At 43.7% G+C, this 21,624-nt stretch overlaps 1 protein-coding gene across 1 annotated transcript in view; it reads left to right on the top strand.

Moving 5' to 3' along the window:
* Positions 1-21,624, top strand: part of grpr (gastrin-releasing peptide receptor) — a 336,155-nt gene that overhangs the window by 21,625 nt on the left and 292,906 nt on the right. The window contains exon 2 of the mRNA XM_041210935.1: positions 1,666-2,017. Within this exon, the coding sequence (XP_041066869.1) occupies positions 1,666-2,017 (352 nt within the window). The remainder of the gene's footprint in view (positions 1-1,665; positions 2,018-21,624) is intronic.

Genomic DNA, 21,624 nt, shown 5'->3' with positions numbered 1-21,624 from the left:
AACTTGCATTTATATATCACCCTTCATAACTTAGGATGTCAGAAAAGACCTTGAAAGTATTCTTCAATCAGCAGCCACAGTTGGAATGCAAGGAATGTGGCAGCCAATTTTCAAAAAGCAAGGTCTCACCAGCAGCAATGAAATAAATGTGTTGGTGGAGGGAGAGCTCCTCAACTGCTACAGGATCTTTTGCATCCACCTGAGAGGGCAAATAATGCCCTGGTTTAATGTCCCGTCTGAAAGACAGCTCCCTGCTCAGTTAGCCAAGATTATGTGCTTAGGTCTCTGAGTGGGGCTCAAACCCAGGAGCTGCTAACTCAGAGGTTAGAGTGCTATACTGACACCTTTGCCATGCATGATCTACTCTGATACTTCACAGTGACATAGCATGATGCTTTATTTAGAATACATGGCTTGAAAAATTCTTATTAACAGTTTCATTTGCAAATCTATTTAGCCATTTATATTATCAACTTCAGCTTTCTAACAGGACCGCACATATCCTGCCCACATTAACCTTCATTGCTTTACTATTATGCCCATATCTCGCTGCCTGATAATTCTGATCAGTGCTCACAAAATGTCTTCCTCCGTGTGAGGATTCCTCAATAATAATAAGTTGCTGTTGTTTGTTCATCACACTTTTCATTGTTCACTTATGCACCTTTCCAAAGATTGGACAGCTTTTTGGGCACTTTCATTGAAATTGCAATATTATTTTAAACAATTATATGTTTTTCTGTGCCTGACTTTCCTGTAGACAACCTGTGTTGTGAACTTGTGGCCTTAAGAAGCTAGCAAAAAACGTTCAGGGTCCGTTCAGTAAAACAAGCTTTTATTTGCACATTATTGCACCCTCCACCACAGCGAGACTTGTCCATTCTACATGTTAATTCCCGTTAAGTGACTTGATTGATGCTTCATGAGTGGGTCATTGCGTTTATTGCTAAAGTGTTTTAATAGGTTAATAAGTGTTTTAGCAACATCAGACTTGCAGGGATCAGGAGATTACATTCTTGTGAAAGTGTGATAAAAGTGTATTGCTTTAATACAAATTTCATAAACAAATACCATCCTCCTCTGATGTTACTATTTAATATCTGTTTCAATAATAACATCAGTGCATCATTAACTCTGTAAAGAATCTCTCCTTGCAGTGGTTTCAGCAACACATCAATGTACAGCAAAACCCTTTAAAATCGTTGTCTTCAGGAGTAATGGAAAACGTGATGCAGGAGACGTTCGATTTGCCCATCCCATGTGTCCATTAGCTCTAGGAGTATACATCAGGGATGTCAGGCCTATCACTCAACTCACTCTTGTGTTCAAAGGAGGGAATTTGGATCAGGGATTTTCTGCTGACAAATCTGCTTTTGTTGTTGACTTTAGAATATTGTATCTGCTGCTCGCTTTCTCAACTTTCTAATGTTTAGATATCTAGAATTTAAATGGGGAGAGGGGGTGGGGGTTGCAATTGAATGTACAATTACAGAATATCAGAGAGCACTAATTTGGATGTAATTACATTGGTGTTAAGCAAAAGTGGTCATCTCAGATTATTCCCATTGAGTCCCACTGCATACATGCCTATTGTAAATCATTTCTCTGTCATTTTTATGATCTATCACAAGCATTAATACATACTGTTCAATTTTCATTTCTCAGGTATAAAGCGATAGTCAGACCCATGGACATCCAGACCACCAACGCCCTGATGAAAATTTGTGTGAAAGCAGCCCTTATCTGGGTATTTTCAATGCTGTTGGCTGTTCCTGAGGCAATATTTTCCGATCTGCACTCCTTCTATGACCCTCGTAACAATGGCACATTTAAGGCCTGTGCTCCGTACCCGCATGGTGATGAGCTGCACCCGAAAATCCATTCCACAGCATCATTCCTGATTCTCTACATCATCCCGCTCTTCATCATATCCGTGTACTATTTCCACATTGCCAAGAACTTGATCAGGAGTGCTTACAACATTCCAGCAGAGGGCAACCAGCACATTTTGAGACAGGTAAGCCGACGGATTTCAGAATGATGAACTTCTGAGGTGATTGTACTGTATTATAATGTAGTGAAGGCCATTTTGAATCAACACTGAGAGCATGAAAACCTGCTTGAAACCAATCATTTCAGCCAGACAAATCAATTGCTTTCACTGGGCTGTAAAACATGATGATCACAGCAAGTACAAATCCTGCTTACAATTAACATTTTAGACCAGAATTCTTCATGTGACCGTAAAGAGCTCCCATGCTCCTTGTGATCTTTCTAATGTTCCTCAAATATTCAGTCAATTCAGTATAGTTAAACATTTCCATCAATACTAGTTATTTACTCAAGCAGCACCAGGCATATCTGAAAATGAGGTAAGAGGCTGGTGAAGCTTCTACACAATACATAACAGCAGGAGCAGCATGTTATAGGCAGAGCTAAGTGATCCCTCAACCAACGGATCAGATCAAAGCACTGCACTCATGCCATATCCAGTTGTGAATGGAGGTGGACAATTAAACAACTAACTGGAGGAAGAGGAGGCTCCACAAACATCCCTATCCTTAACGATGGGGGTGGCCAGCACGTCAGTACAAAAGGCATTTTCAACCATCTTCATCCAGGAATGCCAAGTGGATGAGTGCAGTTCCAACAACACTTGTGAAGCTCAACACCATCCAGGACAATTAACGCAGCCCGCTTGATTGGCACCCCATCCACCACTTAAGCATTCACTCCCTCCATCACTGACACACAGTGACAGCAATGCTTACCATCTACAAAATGCGCTGCAGAAACAGGTCAAGGCTTCTTCCAAATCTTTGACCTCCGCCGTCTAGAAGGACAAGGGCAGCAGGTACAGGGGAATACCACCACTTGCCCTCCAAGCTACGCCCCATCCTGATTTGGAAATATATCACTGTTCCTTTACTGTCTCAAGGTCAACTACTTGCAACTCCCTCCCCAGCAACATTGTGGGTGTACCTACAGCATAAGGACTGCTCTGGTTTAAGAAGCTCACCACCACCCCCTCAAAGGCAATTAGGGATAGGCAGTAAGCACTAGCCTTGCTACTGGTGCCCACGCCCTTTAAAGGAATAAATAAAACATTAAAGGGGGAAAAGTCTGATGGAAAAGCTCCTGGTGGAATGTAGTGTATTGATGAAGAATGGTGTGTTTCTATTCTTAGGTCGGAAGGATGGTGGCAATGCCCTCAAGTGTTATATAGCACATAGCATGTCACTCATGAGGATTTCCTGGCACCTGCTGTATAGCTGGCGAGGGCTTAACCTCAATTGTTTAACATCTAATGAGTGATTGTCCATCTGAGGGTGGAAATGGTACACAGGGTCTCTTAGGGGTTGAAATAGCTCCAATGTGTACATGCTGGCAATGGATTTGCTAATCAGGTACTTGAACCAAGCTGGTCAGTGTTATTGTTTCCTACACTACAGTTACTACATTTCAAAAGCAGTCCGATGTCTGTAAAGTACTTTATAACATCCAGTGGTTGTGAAAAGTGCGATATCAATGCAAGTCTTTCTTTTTATTGATGATTATTGCTTTGCTGGTTGGACCTAAAAAGACCAGTTGGTGGGACAGAGATTCAATTCACGTGGCTCCCAACAACCCTCATGCCAGTCTTTTAATGGATAGGTTGGTTTTAGATGGACATACTGCAGGAAGCTTTTCAGTGCTTTGTACTGACAACCATGTGGCTTCAGTGAGTTAAGTTCAAGCAGTACCACAGTGTACACTTGGGGATCGCTAAACTTTAGATCTGTGAACCTATGTTAAAGCTCTCTGGATTTAAATATGTGGGGTCGGTCCCAGTGTGGAGAGAGTATGCACTCTATGTTAGACATAGGGTAGTGTCCTTGGCTGAACCATCTTCAGCAGCTTCATCAATGACCATCATTAGGTCAGAAGTGGGGATGTTTGCTGATGATTGCACAATGTTCAGCACCATTCGCAACTCCTCAGATACTGGAGCAGTCCATGTCCAAATGCAGCAAGGCTTGGGCTGACAAGTGGCAAGTAACATTCACACCACACAAGTGCCAGGCAATGACCATCTGCAACAAAAGAGACTCTAGACATCACCCCTTGACATTCATTGGCATTACCATCACTGAATCCCCCACTATTTACATCCTGGGGGGTTACCAATGCCCAGAAACTGAACTGGACTAATCACATAAATACTGTGGCTACAAGAGCAGATCAAAGGCTAGGAATCCTGCAGCGAGTAACTCACCTCCTGACTCCCCAAAGCTTGTCCACCATCCACAAGGCACAAGTCAGGAGTGTGATGGAATACTCCCCACTTGCCTCATAGAGTGCAGCTCCAACAACACACAAGAAGCTTCCAGGACCATCCAGGACAATGCCACCTGCTTGATTGGCACCCCTTCCACAAGCATTCATTCCCTCCACCACTGGTTCACAGTAGCAGCAGTGTGTGCCATCTACAAGATGCACTGCAGAAACCCGCTAAGGCTCCTTAGGCAGCACCTTCCAAACCCACAACTGCTATCACCTAGAAGGACAAGGGCAGCAGATAAATGGGATACCACCACCTGGAAGTCCCCCTCCAAGTCACTCACCATCCTGACTTGGAAATATATCGCCATTCCTTCATTGTTGCTGGGTCAAAATCCTGGAACTCCCCTCCCTAACAGCACTGTGGGTGTACCTACACCACAGGGACTGCAGCGGTTCAAGAAGGCAGCTCACCACCACCTTCTCAAGGGCAACTTGAGATGGGCAACAAATGCTGGCCTGGCCAGCAAAGCTCACATCCCGGAAATGAATAGAAAAAACTGAAACTCTACAGACATAGATTTCTCAGTAGTTTGTTTAAAAGACCCTAAATACAGTGACGGGATTCCATGTGTGTCAGATATGTGTAACAGACCAAAATAAAATGGGATGGGGAGAGAAATGAGTGACAACTCCCTTTGTTATGGACATAAGAATGCCGCTTGATGCAACGCACATAATTTTGTGAATTGGGTTCGCCCCTTGCTATAAATCACTTAATTTAAATTTCTGTTGAAATTACTAGAACTAAAAATCAGAAGAGATTTATAAAAGGTAGCTCATTCAATATTGTCCATTTTATACTATCACCCAGTGTCAAAGTTATCCTGTGTCTTTTTAAAAACCATAAACAAAAGTGTATATATTAAAGCCACAATCAAATGAATGATACACCAATAAGAAATTGGCAAAATAAATATAAAATTGACAAAACATTTCTAAATTTCTAAATACAATGACTGGCACCCCGCTGCCATCCTGACAGTGTTGACCTCAGTGTGTTGGCATGCCAGCGCTATCACCTCGGACTGAAGGAGGAGAGAATCCTCCATCATCCCTTGCAATCTCGGGGAGTGCACCAAGCATCCCTTCCTGATGTTCCCGAGCTTGCCTTTGCAGCTCCAACAACCGATTGAGGACTGAGTCCAGAGGCTCATCAGCTGACTCGGACTCAGCAGATTTCTTGCCCCCGTCAGTCCTCCCGAGTGCCGGCGAACAAGGGTATCTCTGTCTCCGCCTGCAGTGGAACAGATTGTGTGATGTTCTCACCAGATTGTGATCCCGAGGCTGCTCTACATCTAGGTCCCACCGAGGTGTGTGTCTCTGAGCGCCATGACAGATCTTCAACGGGGCTGCCTTCAGGGTCCTCATCTGAGGTGTTCTCGGCGCTGGGGTTGGGGTCAAGGTCGCCTGAGGGCGACATGTCAGATGTGCCTAGAAAAGAAAGTGGAGGTTATTAGTGCTTGGCAGCCACGTTGAACACACAACAGATTAGTGTTGAGAAAGGAATAATATGGTGCAGGATCCTTACATGGATGTTCGCCACTGACCTCAACATCACTGCAGGAATGGTTGACATTCTCTCCAGCCAGCTCCAATGTGTGACTCTCATTCACCCCTGGTCTGGGACCTCTCCCAGTGATTGTGCACGATCTTGTCCTGAATAAAGACAGATGGAGAAAGTGTGAGCAAGGTGCATGCCAGGCCAATGAGAAGGATGCCCGGTGTGTGTGTGTGTGCTGAATGGAGCCATGGACGGGATCAGGAGGCAGCCTCCAGAGGAGATGAGGCTAGATGGAGTTGTGAGGGTGTGTTTAAGAGAGTGTGCGGTGATGTCCCTTAAGCTGGCAGTGAGTGAGGTGCCAGTGAATGTGTGAGTTGAGATTGATGAAGTAGTTGATGAACTGGCGGCACGGATGAAATCATTCATCTGTTATCTGCACTGGATGGCCGACCTCATATGTGCAGCATTGGCACTGACCACCTCTGCCAACCCCTTCCAAGCCAGTGTGGCGAGGCTGATGGGCCTTCTATGGCCAGAGAAAGCATCCCAGGGATGCATCACTAAATTAGGGAGGGGGGGCTACACTCTTCTTGGCTTTCAGGGCCACGTCTTCACTGGAGTAGTCCTGGGCTGCAAGCATTGAGAACTGTGCAGCTGCTGTTTAAATATGGCACCCAGCATGAGGAAGCGGTGAGGTAATGGCGTTGCGGGCCAATCAGAAGCTAGTCACCAGAGATCCAGTGTGTTACCCACAGTGTGACTGCATAATTAATGAGGCAGGAAGGGGGACAAGACATTGCAGGTAAAACGTGTTTTTTTCCATGCCCGCTTAGTGCCAACCTGGGACGATTATGCCTTGCAGTGTAAACAAGTGATGCTGACACACAGACATTAAAGTGAAACTTGTGCATGGAAGGCAATAAAACTCAATCCAAACATTCTGTTCTGAGTCAAGAGTACAATACTGGAGCTGGGCGCCCCTGAAATTTCACAATGCAGCATTACCCTCGTTCTTGACATGCCATACCATGGTGAATTCTATTGGCTGTAACAAATGTCCAAGATTACCGTACCACAGGAATAGTGCGTTCATTCAGCAAGGCACCGCATGCTCTCTCATAAAGTGCCTTTGATGAGCATATTTGTGTAAGAAAGCCTCGCTGTGTGAGAAGTCACATGGTCTATCAAGAAGCTTTGTAGCAATATCCAATACGGTGATCAGTGGATAGCAGGCCATAAGTTTAGGAATTGGTGATTTCAGCACTTTCTGCAGTAGAAATTTCAAGATTACAACGAGGAATGATTACTATCTTAAAATTACATTGGAGAGTGCTGTGAAGTCTAGGAAATGCGGTGAACAAATGTTTTGAGTGCCTTGCATGTTAATCACCATTTATTCAAATCTCCGAGGCAACCTCAAGAGCCTTTCAAGAAAAGTGACTGTAAATCTGTAAAATGCTATATTTATAGTTTGAAATATGGTGAATTTTACAAGGGTTGTCACTTGTTAAGCTTGTATTTATATAGCACTCAACATGTCTCTCAGAAATATCCCAAAGTGCATCACATTTAATGCAGTGATAACTGGTATGTAGGAAAAATATGGGAGCTAATTTATAGCAGAGGTCCCACAAACAGGGATAAGGTCAATGTTGACGTTAGTTGAGGAATGAATGTGCCTGGTTTACTGGAAGAATTTCCTGCTTTCCTCGTTGTCTCTTTAAAATTTACGTGAGCCAGTTAAATGGGCAGAGTCATAGTAATAATGTCTCCTTTACTTTAAACTTTTCTCCCACTCTTTGGTTCCCATCCAATTAAGATAGTGAACAAGTCTTCTGATCCTAAGATTTTGTCATTGCCATTCTGTGACTGTCCCCTACATAGACTGACATAGAGACCATCACCTCCGATTGTCCCACAAGCTCTGTTCCCTTACAATCAACCCCATCCCTCTCCCTGGCAACTGTCTAAGGCTCAGCCAGGCTGTTTGCAACCTTGGTGTCATATTTGAGCGTGAGATGAGCTTCCAACCATACATTCAAGCCATCATTAAGACCACATATTTCTACCTCCATCTCATCACCTCACTCTGCATCTCTACAGTCCACCTGCTGCTGAGACCCTCATTCATGAGTTTCAGATCCTCTCAATCTATCAATTCTAGTGCACTCCTACTTGGCCTCCCATTTTCCACCCTTCATAAACTTAAAGCCTTTCAAAATTCTGTGCCAAGTTCCGTTCACCCATCACTCCTGTGCTTATTGACCTACATTGGCTCTCCATTAAGCAATATCTCAAGTTTAATGTTCTCAACCTTGTTTTCAAACCCCACCATGGCCTTGCCCTTCCCTATTTCTGTCACCTCCTCCAGCCCTACAAACCTTCTAGATATATGTGCTATGCTAATTCTGGCCTCTTGAGTGACCCTGATTTTGATAGCTCCACCATTAGTGGTTGTTACTTCTCTAACTCTGCAATTCTGCCTTAAAACCTCTCTGACTCTCATCCTCTTTTTCCTCTTCTAAGTCACTCCTTAAAACCCATCCCTTTGACCAAACTTTTGGTCATCCATCCTAATATTTCCTTATGTGACTTGGTGTCATATTTTGTTTGATTAGGCTCCTGTGAAGCACCTTGCTATGTTAACAGTCTATTTAAATATAAGTTGTTGTTGTTTCGTGTCCTATAGGGTTGGATTTAACGGGTGTCATAGTCCCTGCGCCTCTGGCGGAAAGGTCAGGGGGCGAGCCGGCCTTCAAGTCCAAAGGCTGCCGCGCAGCAATTAGACAACTGAATGGCCATTAATTAAGTTCAGGCAGGACTTGCACACCTCAGCAACATCAAGTCCCGTCTCAGGGAACTGCCGGCCAATCAGGAGCCGGCAGCTCTCCACTACCGGCAGCACCACTGGGAACGGTGGCCACTGCCGGTACTGCAGTGAGGCTGAGAGGAAGGCATGCAGCATTGGATCCAGAATGGCAGGTGAGTCTGCGGTTTTGCTGGGGCTAAGCTGGCAAGCTCCGGCGAGGGGGCAGGGGGCTTGTGTAGGTAGGGCAAGGGGAGGGGAATCTGGGAATGTAACCTTGGGGGAACGCTCCGATGGACTCAGGGGACCCATTAAGGAGGAACCAGCCTGCACATTGAAAGCTGCTGGGCTGTGCACTTGGCATGGGCCTCTCATGCCACTGATTGTATTCCAGCAGCAGTGGGATGAGGCCTACAAGTTGGCATTAATTGACCACTTAAGGGCTTCAATTGACCCATGAATGGGCAGGCCGCCCGAAGCTGGCCCTACTGGTTGTAAAACTGTGTTGGGGGCAGCATTTGGTGGGCAGGTGGCAGTCACAATGCCCACCGGATTTAACATGCCTTCAAAACCACCAGTGGGATATGTTAAATCCAGCCCTTAATTTATTTTACTGTCTCCATGTAAAGTGTGTGTTTAAAACTTCCTCTGATGTTTAGGGATTGATGCGCAGTAAGCTTTCACTTCCATGTTACCACGGACTTAACGAGAATTAGAGTCTGGCCCTCGATTTAATCTAACTCGCTTGGCAATAACGGGGTGGCTGAGCAGTTTAATTTGTAAAAATTGACTGCTATGCAGTTCCAGTGGGAACGCTGCTGAATTCAATTGTAACTCTGGAGATTACTTAGACGGGAAACACATCTACCAGAAACAAGCAGGTGCCTGATTAATAAATTGAATTTGAGCTCTAGGGTTGTTATTTAGACTGCTATGCAATTTTAACTGGGAGGGCGATGAACTGTTAGTGCAAATAGAAATAAATAAGCACAATCTGAGAGCCATTACAGAGACATGGTGACAGGATGACATAGATTGGGACCTGAATATTGAAGGGTATGTGATATTTGGAAGGACAGTAAAGTTAGGAAAAGGTGGAGGGGTCGTTCTGTTGATTAATGATGGTATTAGTACATTAGAGAGGGATGACCTAAGTTCAGGAAACCAGGATGTAGAAGCAGTTTGGGTTGAGATGAGAAGTGATAAAGGCAAGAAGTCACTTGTGGGAGTGGTGTACAGGTCCCCAAATTGTGACTACATGGTAGGACAGAGTACAAAGGAAGAGATAATAGGAGCTTGTCAGAAAGATACAGCGATAATCATGAGGGATTTTAATCTACATATAGACTGGAAAAATCAGATTTTGCAAAGGTAGCGTAGATGAGGAGTTCATAGAATATTTTCGGGATAGTTTCTTAGAACAGCACATTCTGGAGCCTACCAGAGAGCAGGCTATACTAGATATGATATTGTGCAACAAGATAGGATTAATTAATAACCTCTAAGTGAAGGCATCCCTAGTTAACAGCGATCATAATATGATTGAACTTTACACTCAGTTTGAGGGAGAGAAGAGTGTGTCCAAGACTAGTATTTTAAACTTGAATAAAGGCAATTATGAGGGTATGAAAGCGGAGCTAGTTGAAGCGCACTAGCAAATGAGGTTAAAGGATAGGCCAATAGAAGTTCAGTGGCAGACATTTAAAGGGATATTTCAGAATACACAGAATAGGTACATTCCAATGAGAAAGAAAAGTTCCAAGGGGAGGGCCCACCATCCACAGTTAACTAAAAAAGTTAAAGACAGTATCAAATTTAAAGCAGAAGCATATAATTGCGCAAAGATAAATGGCAGGTTTGAAGGAACATAAAGAACAGCAAATAATGACATTTCAGAGAAGATTTACGAGACATACCAGGAATGGGCAAGTTGTCTTATGAGGAAAGGCTGGGCAGGTTAGGCTTGTATCCACTGGAGTTTAGAAGAGTAAGAGGCAATTTGATCAACACCTTTAAGATCTTTCAGGGTCTTGATAGGGCGGACATGGAGAGGGTGTTTCATTTTGTGGGAGAATCCAGAACTAGGGGTCACTGTTTAAAACTAAGTGGTCACCCATTTAAGACAGAGATGAGGATAAATTTTGTCCCTCAGAGGGTCGTGAGTCTTTGGAACTCTCTTCCTGAAAAGGTGGTGGAAGCAGAATCTTTGAATATTTTTAAGGCAGAGCTAGATAGATTCTTGGGCCTGAATCCTCGGCTCAGCAAGCAGGAGCAGAGCCCACATCGCCGATGTGTAAAATGACACGCTGTGACATCGGGGGGGGTTTCCCAATGTCACTGCGCGTCATTTAGATTTTCAGTTCAGCGGGTGCGCAGCCAAGTCAGCTGCAAACCCGCCGAACTGCCAAAGGCCTATTAAGGCCATTTAAATATCAGTTAAACTAATAAACTGAGCTGACCATCCAACTTTAAGGTTGGCGGGGGCGGTTGGGGGGGGGGGCGGGGTGTGGCAGGCGAAGAGCTCAAGCGGCCTTCGCATTTTTCATGGAGCCTCATCCACGGGCAGGATGAGGTTTCGTGAGGTGTTTATAAATAAAATTTTTTTACGAAAATTCATTGACATGTCCCAGGTCATGTGACACTGTCACATGAGGGGACATATCTTAAATTTTTTTCTTTTCTTTATTAAAATTTTGGCAACTTAAACTAATCTCCCTGAGGCAGCTCTGTGCCCTCAGGGAGATTTCTTCACTCTTTCATACCCATCCTCCTCCTAATTCGTGTGTTCGTATGAGCCAAATGTCCTGTGCAGGGGCAAGTTCACAAAGTAAAATCTGGCCGGATTGATTTTACAAACTGAGTATCATGTTTGGAAGCTGTTTTTAAAGGGCTATTAAACCTGCAGGCACTTAGGCCATGCAATCTGCTTACAAGTGTGAGCAGTACAATTTCGAGGAAGCTCGGAGCATTCAGCTTGCTTCTTTGGAGGTGCCAACTCTGGATCGGTCGGTATCTCTCTCACTGCTGAGACAGAAGCTTGAGAACAAAACTCTAGGCTGCAGTATTGAGGGAGTGCTTTTGGAGATGTCATCTTTCAGCCGACGTATGTTAAACTGAGGCCTGGGGGAGAATCTTCAGCCCGGCGAATAGGGATGGGGCTCACTCACCGAGGTGTAAAATGACGCGGGGTGACATTGGGCGTGAGTCCTGATGTCACTGCGCTTCATTTAGATTTTCAGTTCGACGGGCACACAGCTGTGAGGTTGGCGGGGGGGCTGCAGTCGAAGACCCCAGGCGGCCTTCACATTTTTCATGGAACCTCATCCACGGGCGGGGTGAGGTTTCACGAATGATTTTAAATTTTCTCAAAAATTTTTATTGAAATGAATGCACATGTCCCGGCTCATGTGGCAGTTTCACATGAGGGGACACGTCATAAAAAATTTTTCAACACTTCATTGAACTGTTGAAACTTAAAAACTAATCTCCCTGAGGCACCCCTGTGCCTCAAGGAGATTTCTGCACTCTCTCACACGCATGCGTGAAAAAGCCCACTCCTGACTGAGGGAACACCTCCCCCAGCCCACACGGGGAGCGCTCAGCGCTTTCAGGCGCGCATCATGCTGGGCAGGCCTTAATTGGTCTGCCCATGTAAAATGGCGGAGCCCCGAGCCCGCACAACACCCCCCCCCCCCCCCAACAACTGGGGTAAAATTCTACCCCTGGTCTATCCTGAGTTTGTGAAAATTGCTATACAAATGCAAGTCTTTCTTATTTTATTATCCTTGATTCTGGATTATAGAATATTGAAATCATTCATCCATTCTCTGTGTCAATGAATTTCTGATAATGCAGACTATGAAGTGGTACTTAATATTTTTCTTAAAGTAAGTTGTTAACTAACTGTACTGTTCCTATATGAGCTGCTCCTGCAGATGCTTCGACATAATGGGGACCCTAGTGATACTCATAGCTAACAACCTCTGGGAACTTGAGCCTGCAAGGGCCAGGTTGCAGCATGGATGGGTCAGTGGTTTCTGTTGGCATGGGTGGTATTGGTTGAGCTGGTGGTAAGAGTGCAGACATTCTAACGTCCATCAAGGGGGTAATTCATTCTTCTCTTGGTGTGGCAGTAGCATTTCCACTGGGCTGGGCCTGAGAATTTCCCCTCACCTGTTTGTGGACAGGTAGCATAAGGTAACTGATTTCTTGAACAGCGACTGTCTCTTCAAGGGGAAAGTGCACTACTTCAAGGTGGAGCACACGACTGACTGAACATCCATCTGGCAGCTGTTTGAGGTGTGGCTCATCAATCTGTCTCCTCCAAAGTATTTCCCACCACTGAGATATCTTCTTCCATGAACTGTGGCTGTTTTGAGGGACTTGGTAGAAAGAGAGAAGGGACAGAATGGCGCTGAGAGACTGGGGGTGTAGTAGATGACAGGGGTCACAATGCAGATTAATGTGGTCAGGCTGCCTGAATGCACATTTGTCAGAGATTTGTGAAGGGATGCAGGCAATGGTCAGAAGCCATGTTCACAGAAAGGCTCAGCCTCAAAATCTCCAATTCTGTCATCTCTGGATGGCCACTGGTTTTCAGTGCTTGCCGCTCCAACTTAGAGAGGTTCAATATCTTGGAGATTGCTAACTCGGTATTAAAGGTCTTCATTATGTTTTGTACTGCCTTGTCCTACAGAGAGGGCATGAGTCAGTGAATATCTCCTACAAAGGGGAATACAGATCTCTAAGATTTCTGCTGTTGTTGCAGATGCCACGAGTGAGAAGAAACAAATGGATTGGAAAGGTGCTGAATGGAAAGCAAACATGGTGTGTGTGAAATGAGGAAAGAGCCAAATACATTGGTGATTGCGCCAGGACCAGGAAGTAGGAAGAGGATGGTGGTAGAGGATGGTGTGTGTGCGCGTGTTTGTTTGTGTGCATGTGTTCATATTTGTGTGTGTGTGTGGGTGTGTGCGTGTGAGTGAGTGAGTCTGTGAGTATGGTGTGTTGTGTGTGTGCGTGTGTGCCTGTATGTGTGTGAGAGTGTCTGTGTGTGTATTTGTAATGAGAATGAGATGTTTTGTAATCTGTCCTTGCACTGACCATGAAGGAAAGGGAAGTTTTGAGAGTGCCAGAGGAGCAGGGAGAAAGAACTGTTACCTCAAGTTGTTAAGTGAAATGGAGAAATGAAGATACAAGCAAAATACTGCAGATGCTGGAAATCTGAAATAAAAACAGAAAAACGCTAGAAAAACTCAGCAGGCCTGACAGCATTTGTGGAGAGAAAAGCAGAGTTAAGGTTTCGAGTCCGTATGACCATCTCTGACCAACTCTGAAGAAGAGTCATACGGACTCGAAACGTTAACTCTGCTTCTCTCTCCACAGATACTGCCAGACCTGCTGAGTTTTTCCAGCACTTTCTGGAGAAGTGAAGAGCTGTATTTACTCTGTTTACACTTGCAAGGTTATTGAAGTGCTCCCTGCCTTGTATCCATGTCCTATAGTTGAATATACTATACACTACTGAATTTGGCATATCTCTGTTCATGCCTGGTGGACTTAGTGTGAAAGATGCTCCTACTGTAGCTGGGAAGAGAAAGTTCCTGGCCTCTTCCAGCTAGAATTCCAGCAAGGCTTCAGGTAGCCTGGGGGTTTGCCTGAGGTTCATGCTGCTGCTGTTTTCCCTTCTCACAGTCTAAAGCACAATCTTCCTTTGACTTTATCATGGTCGATGGACAACCCAGCAGAGTAGATAATTTTAACGATGTGTCAGCAAAATCTGCCTCTGAAATTGAAATCAAACAATGAAGCCCAGGTGTTAAAATACTCAGGGCCTGTTTTCTGAGTAGCAAGTGTGTTTCAGTCACAGCTATCCTCTTAAAAGCTGCCCAGCATTAAATTCAGGGCCGTTGTCTCTTTAGGAGAGACACATGGTGCATTTGTTTTATATGAGTGAGCTCAAATCAACAAAAATATTTTTGGCAGGATAAAGGAAAAGTTGTGCAGTGGGATTTATGATTTGACGGAGCAGACTATGTTCTTGAATCATTGCCTTGGTTAGTATTTAAGACCACGCTTTTCACGCTTTCTGCATGGGTTTCAACGGTTTCCGACAGGGTCATTCAATAGATCATTTCACAGCATTACAGCATTTTGATTCAATCTGGGAGTAAACTTCCAGCATCATGCAGTCTGGCCGGACATACTTCCTGTTAAAGAATCACAGGGCAGCGCTGGCAGCAGTTGTCAGTAGTCTAGACTCTGAATCTTCCATCCATTTGGCTGAATGCAGAAATGGATAACGAGAGATAGCAATGGAGAAGCTTGTAGTGGAGAAAAATGCAGGCAGAAAGTCTGAGGTGATTTATGCTAACATTCAGTTGTAAGATATAAAGACCAGGGGCAGAATTTGACATTGCACAGATGGGCACTTGCCCAGTCCAATTAGGTGTAAGATCTTCGGGTGAGTGTCCCCATGTCACCGCGCACTCATGCGATACTTTGCTCGTCGGGCATGCGCAAGAGTCAGAAGCATGCCTGCTGAAAATGACGCGGGCAATCAAGTCCATTAATGGCCCAATTGCCTGAGATTTTTCATGGCCCAGACCCACCCTGGCAGCACTGAGCTTTTCAGCGCGAGTTTCACCCTGGCTGCCCGTTAATTGGCCAGCCAGCGTGAAATTGCAGCCGGGGGCCGATCGCGGTGAGGGGTCTGTTTCCCGGCCGCTCCCGCTGACCGTGTGTGCCGACAACCTAAAAATTCAGGCCCAGGTATCAGCAGGGCACAAATACTGACTAGCTTGATGTAATATTTATGTAAAAAAAAAAATACGCCCCACAATTCAGATTATCGTTCTGAAAACACAAATATTTCAGTTGTAGAAATAGGATTGGCAATTACAGGGATAAATAAAGACAGATTTGATCATATGCATCATGGTGTGAAATGATTCTGTGGAAAGCAACTGGAAAAAGGATAGAATTGTAGTGCTCCCAAAATTAAGATGAATAGTTGCAATGCAATTTGAAAGCCTGACTCTCAGACCTGCATTCCTACTCAATGTTTGGAGCAAGGGGGTATGTGATTTACCCTCAGCACTCCAATATACTGGAGGTCAAAGAGAAACTTTGCAAACCTGTCGCTGTGTGTTAGCCACCCCATTCCATACCGCCGGTGGAGGTAGGTGAGTAAAGTCCACACGTAGGGTGGAACTTAAGGCCCTGTCACAGCTGGGGGCAGGGCCAGGGCCATAAAATGTGGTGAGCCATTTAAAAATCCATTGATTTCAATCGGACTGTAAAATCCCTCCGACATAAAATTCTGTCCGTAGTACTCCACAAAGTTGCTTCTAATTGGGGCATTAATGTTAAACCAGCATGCCTCTGGTTTAGCGCGCCCAGGTATGTTCAAATTATGGTGATCAGCAATTCAGACCAAAATTGCATGCTAACACCAGACTTTCAAATAGGTGTGTTTTATTATCACAGAACCAATTTAGTGTCTGTTTTCACACTTTCACCAAACTAACACCCCTCCACACACACTGCCATGACATAGTCCAATTTCGCAACCCCCCCCCCCACCCCCCCCGCATCCCATCCCACCCAGAGATTCTAGGGCCATTTGCAAGACCCCAGTGACAAACATGATTATTATTATCTGGGGGGGAAAGGGAGTTCAGTACAAGCAGATCAAGGAAGAGAGACTAAACATTATTCGTCAAACTTCGAGACAAAACCAAAGCTTCCACTATCCAATAACCTGCACAGGAATGACTGAAGGAATAGAAATAAATTGTGCCCAGAACTTTAGAAAATAGCAAACACTCTTTGTATTGTAGATATCACTTGGAGATTTAATTTAATGACGCTATCTCTTAATAAAAGTAAACTAATTGATCAAAGACTGATCGGCATGGTATGCAAGTTCAGTCATAACTTTCCAGGAGTTAAGAGATGTTTCAATCATCATTGTTTGCAGGGTGAAGATAAAGCTGAAAAATATACATTGACATTTCTGACTGCCTAAGTGAGTGGTGTCACCTACAGGCAAGGAATAAAATGCAACTTCATTCAAAGGAGTGAATATAAAAAAGGAGCAAGCTTTGTTTATATTTCTGTATGTCTCAACTGTATGTCCCGAGGGAATTTCTTTCATAAACAGGGCAGGCACATGGCAGATACAATTTAACACAGATAGCTGTGAACTAATGCACTTTCGTAGGAACAACATGGCGAAGCAATATATTCTAAATCACAGAATTGTTACAGCACAGAAGGAGGCCATTCATCCTGTCATGACGTGGTGGTATTGTTGTTGGACTAATAATCCAGAAACCCAGGGCAATGCCCTAGGGACCCAGGTTCAAATCCCACTACAGCAGATGGTGGAATTTGAATTCAATAAAAATCTGGAATTACAAGGCTAATGATCACCATTGTTGATTTGTTGTAAAAACCCATCAGGTTCACTAGTGTCCTTTAGGAGAGGAAATCTGTTGACCTTACCTGGCCTGGCCTACATGTGACTCCAGACCTACAACAATGTGGTTGACACTAAAATGCCCTCTGAACAAGGCCAATTTGGGATGGGTAATAAATGCTGGCCTAGCCAGCGATGCCCAGCGATGAATTTTTAAAAAATGTCTGTGCTGGCTCTTCGTAGGAGTAAATTAACTTGTGCCACATCCTCGTCTTCTCTCCAAGGCCCTGCACATTCTTCCTTTTCAGATCACAATCTAATTCCCTCTTGAATGTCTTGATTGAACCTGCCTCCACCACGCTGTCAGGCAGTGCATTCCTGATCCTAATCACACGCCGTGTGAAAAAGTTTTCCCTAATGTCACCATTGCTTGTTTTGCCAATTACCAATCTGTGCCCTCTTGATCTTGATTCTTCCACCAATAGGCACAGTTTCTTCCCATCTACTCGGTTCAGACCTCTCATGATTTTTCATACCTCTATCAAATTTACTCTCAATCTTCTCCTCTTCAAGAAAAACAGACACAACTTCTCCAATCTATCCACGTAATTGAAGTTCCTCATCTCTGGGACCATTCTTGTGAATTTTTACTGCAGTCTCAATGCCTTTCTTAAAGTGTGGCATCCTAAACTGGACGTAGTACTCCAGTTGAGGCTGAACCAGTGCTCAACACAAGTTTAACATCAGTTCCTTGATTTTAAGTGGCACAATTTTGAAAGATGTGTGAGAACTGAGGGATCTGGCGATACAAATTAACAAGTCTTTGAAGGTGGCAGGACAAGTTGATAAGGAGGTTAAAAAAAATGGCATACTTGTCTATGTAAATGAGGACATTGAATACAAAAGCAAGGACGTGAGATCTGTGTTTAGGCTTCAGCGGGATTATTGTATACAATTCTGACACCATGAATGTCAAGACACAGGAGACAGTACAGAGGGGGCTTATCAGGATGACACCAGTGACACTTCAGGTGTGCAGAAAGAAATTGGAATCACCATCAAGCTGCTCCTGCACAACTCTGAATAACTGATTCAAAATTGAAAATAGCTTTGACCTCAGATCATAGCCCAGGGACACCTGAGTGCACTGAATGCAGAACTGAACTATAAACTGTAACCAAACGTTATTAAACAAGATATTATCTGGTCCTTATCTCTTTGTTCTACATTGTATTTCCTACATTGTAATGTAACCTACACTTCAAAAAGTACTTTATTGTCTGTAAAGCCCTTTGAGATATTCTGACGTCAAGCAAGATGCTATACAAATGCAAGTTCTGTCCTCTTTCTTTATAAAAAAAATCATAAATAGATACAACTACATTTAATGAACTAGTTTGTGCATGAATACCTTATATGTAGCCTTCAATGTCTGTTATGAACAGCTTTTTGATTTACCCCATACAGTGACATACTAATGTAAATTTTCTGAATCAGTGTTCCTGGCATCAAGCCATGAATTCAGATATTTTCCAGACTGCGAATGTTTAAGGTTGGACACTAGGGCCAGATGGAGAATCAGCTGCAGTGGCTGGGTCCTGCACAGCCGGACTGTGATGGGAGATTACACCTCATCCCAGTACTTAAATTTACTGTAAAGTTTCATTTAAGCCGGCACATTATTGCAGCTGATCTTGCCCATCTCGCTGAAGTCTGTGCCAAGAGAAGCAGATACAGCTATTATAACTGAACGTCCCAGTGTGCTTAAGCTGATTTCAACTTCTGGGTAGAAGAATATTGCAGGGAGCTCAAATCGTAAGTCAAATCACATAGCTACAGGGAATGTTACTTGTCTAACTAAAGCAGCAGTGCTGTCCATTGTAAGCTGTAGATTTACTATTGAATGGGTTAGTTTGGGATTTATTTTTAATCCTTTGTAAATCGGTTAGCAATCTGATAATAAGGGAATCTCTTCCAAGTAGTGATCATTATATAATTGAATTAGGTGCTATGTTTGTCCCAGTACCTTGCAGACAAGATTGTAGATCTGTCAGGTCCAGCAGCTGAGCAAGCAATCTCCATATGGAAGCCCATAAAAAAAACAAGATATTGCACGGGACATTTTACGTTAATGTGGATGCTGGGTCAGTTGAAATTTTCAAAGCTGAGATAGATGTTGTAAGATGTTGTTATATCTATACAGTATAAGGTCTGAGCTAGTAGCTGTCTCCGTGCTTGCCTCTCACATGTCTCTGTCTAGTACAAGTCTGCCCTCTGGACTCAAATTATGTATTCCTTTACATCACACTGTTAACTCTTTCTATACCATAACCTTATAGTACACCTCCCCCTAGTCTTTATCCAACATATTTACAATCCATTCCTGTTTGCCCATCATATATACATTACTTCTACTATCCATCCCCACCACCCCACCCCACCACCACCCCCCCCCCCCCCCCCCCCCCCCCCCCCCCCCCCCCCCCCCCCCCCCACCCCCCTCGGGTCTCTGTGTTTACAAGTTCAGGTGGTCTGGAAGCTTGATAATTCTTCCAAATTTTAAATTTCTTCTCTAGCTTCTGTGAGATTCTGGGCTGTTCTGATATCTGCTACCATGTTGTAAGATGTTGTTTGTAGTATGGTAGGTCTCATTAAGTTCTGGGTCTTGTATAGTTTAACAGTAATGATTATTAACTACTTGTAACTCTATACATATTTTTGTATAAGGTCTAAGCTAGGATCTGTCTCCATGCTTGTATCTACACATGTCTCTGTCCAGTACAAGACTGCCCTCTAGACTCAGGTCAAGTGTTCCCTTACATTACACTTTGGGCAATACTGTTCCCAGTCCCATGTTAAGCCTTTCTGTGTCAGACCCTTATACTACAGTAGGCAGGCTTTTGCTAGTTAAGGGTATCAGGGGATTTGAAGCAAGTGAGGGTATATGAAGTTGAGATATAGATCAGCGATGATCTAACTGAATAAACGGATAGACTTGATGGTCTAAATAACCTACTCTTGTTCCTAAATGGTTACCCACTCTATCTGCATCCAATGTAAGTGGAACCAATATTACTGATCATCTTCTGCAAATTAACTTTGGAAATACCAAATGCTGTGGAGACTGAAAATAACAATGGCATTAATTAAGTAAGAAAAAACATGAGTGGGTGTAAGCGTTGGTGCAAAATCTGGCTGTCACTCTGCATGGCAAAACAGCTATGCAAAATATAAGTAATTTTCAAAGACTTAATAGAACTACTACCTATTTACACCTTAAGCCCATATCAATTATAGATGGCCTTCTGAATGGATAAGTCTATGTTTTACTTTTAGATATACTAACATTTAAATTAAAATAACATAGGGAGAAATATCTGCTACAAGATACTGAAAGGGCTGACTGCCTGATCTGCATCTCTTGGTGACATGCAGTTCCTCTGTAGGATCACAAGTCACAAAATTATGGATGCACAACTCCCGATCTAGTAATTTAAACAGATGGTTCAAATAGTTCCTGATCTGAGTGCCCTGGGATTGCTCATTTTTGTTGACAACACCAGATTGGGAGATCATCCCTTAGAGGTTTGTACAATAGCATCAATAATGGTAATCTACAGTCTTATACCCTTCTGATTACACTAAATGAAGCTGCATTGCCTCTTGGCTATGCTGTTTTTAGCATATATATTTGCTGCTCTGTTACTGCAACACCCCAATGACACCACTGCATAAGCTGTTTGTATAACGTGTGTTATGATCAGGTGAGAAGGGGTGAACTGGCTCCCCTCCACTGAACCTCCTCAGTTGGTCACAACAATGTTCTCAGTTCCTTTTTCATGAGGATATGTCTTTTCCAATCAGAATGTATTTAACAATTTAAGTTGTGAGCCATAAGGAGCCAGTCAACAAGGCCTCCCTGAGTCAAAGAAAGAGCAAATTTATTGGCCATCACTGGAGAAAAATAATAAAAAATGCGATGTCAAGCATTTGGCTCTTATGCAGTCACTTGAGCCCGGACTCACACACGCACACACACATAGGAATCAAAATTAAGGGGAGTTAGAGTCCAATAAGAAAAAAGATAAAAGAATATATGGTTTAATGTCCTTTGATAATGTCCTTGAGGCATAGATTTTAAATGCAGTGGCCGATTTGGGTTAGCTGGTTTCTTGGATGTGGTCGGATGTAGAAGGTGTTGCATTTATTACGAGATCTCAGTTCACTTGTAGGTTTCTGGTAGAGTTGGCTTTTCACACCGGGCAAAACTCTTATTCCAAAAGAGAAAGAGAGGGGGAGAGAGCAGCTCTCAGCCTATTTCCTCTGCTGAAGACTTTCTTGACACCATCTGTGTCACTTTCAACCTCTTGCAAATGGCAGGGCAGCCTTCCCTAGAAATACTTCACCCATTGTGTATTTTCAGGAGGTTTTGCGTGTGTTTGTCGGTGGCAGACATTGTTTCAATATCTAGTATTTTGCATTTTTAATGTCTGTTCCTTAAACAGTTACAAGCTTCGATGGGTGTTTAGATTAAAGGAAATTCCTCTCTCTTCACACACCCTGAGGGTGATT

The sequence above is a fragment of the Carcharodon carcharias genome, chromosome 18 (assembly GCF_017639515.1).
Source record: "Carcharodon carcharias isolate sCarCar2 chromosome 18, sCarCar2.pri, whole genome shotgun sequence".
Taxonomy (NCBI): Eukaryota; Metazoa; Chordata; class Chondrichthyes; order Lamniformes; family Lamnidae; genus Carcharodon; species Carcharodon carcharias.
Note: the sequence above shows the minus strand (reverse complement) of the source record. Positions and strands in the feature narration are given on the sequence as shown.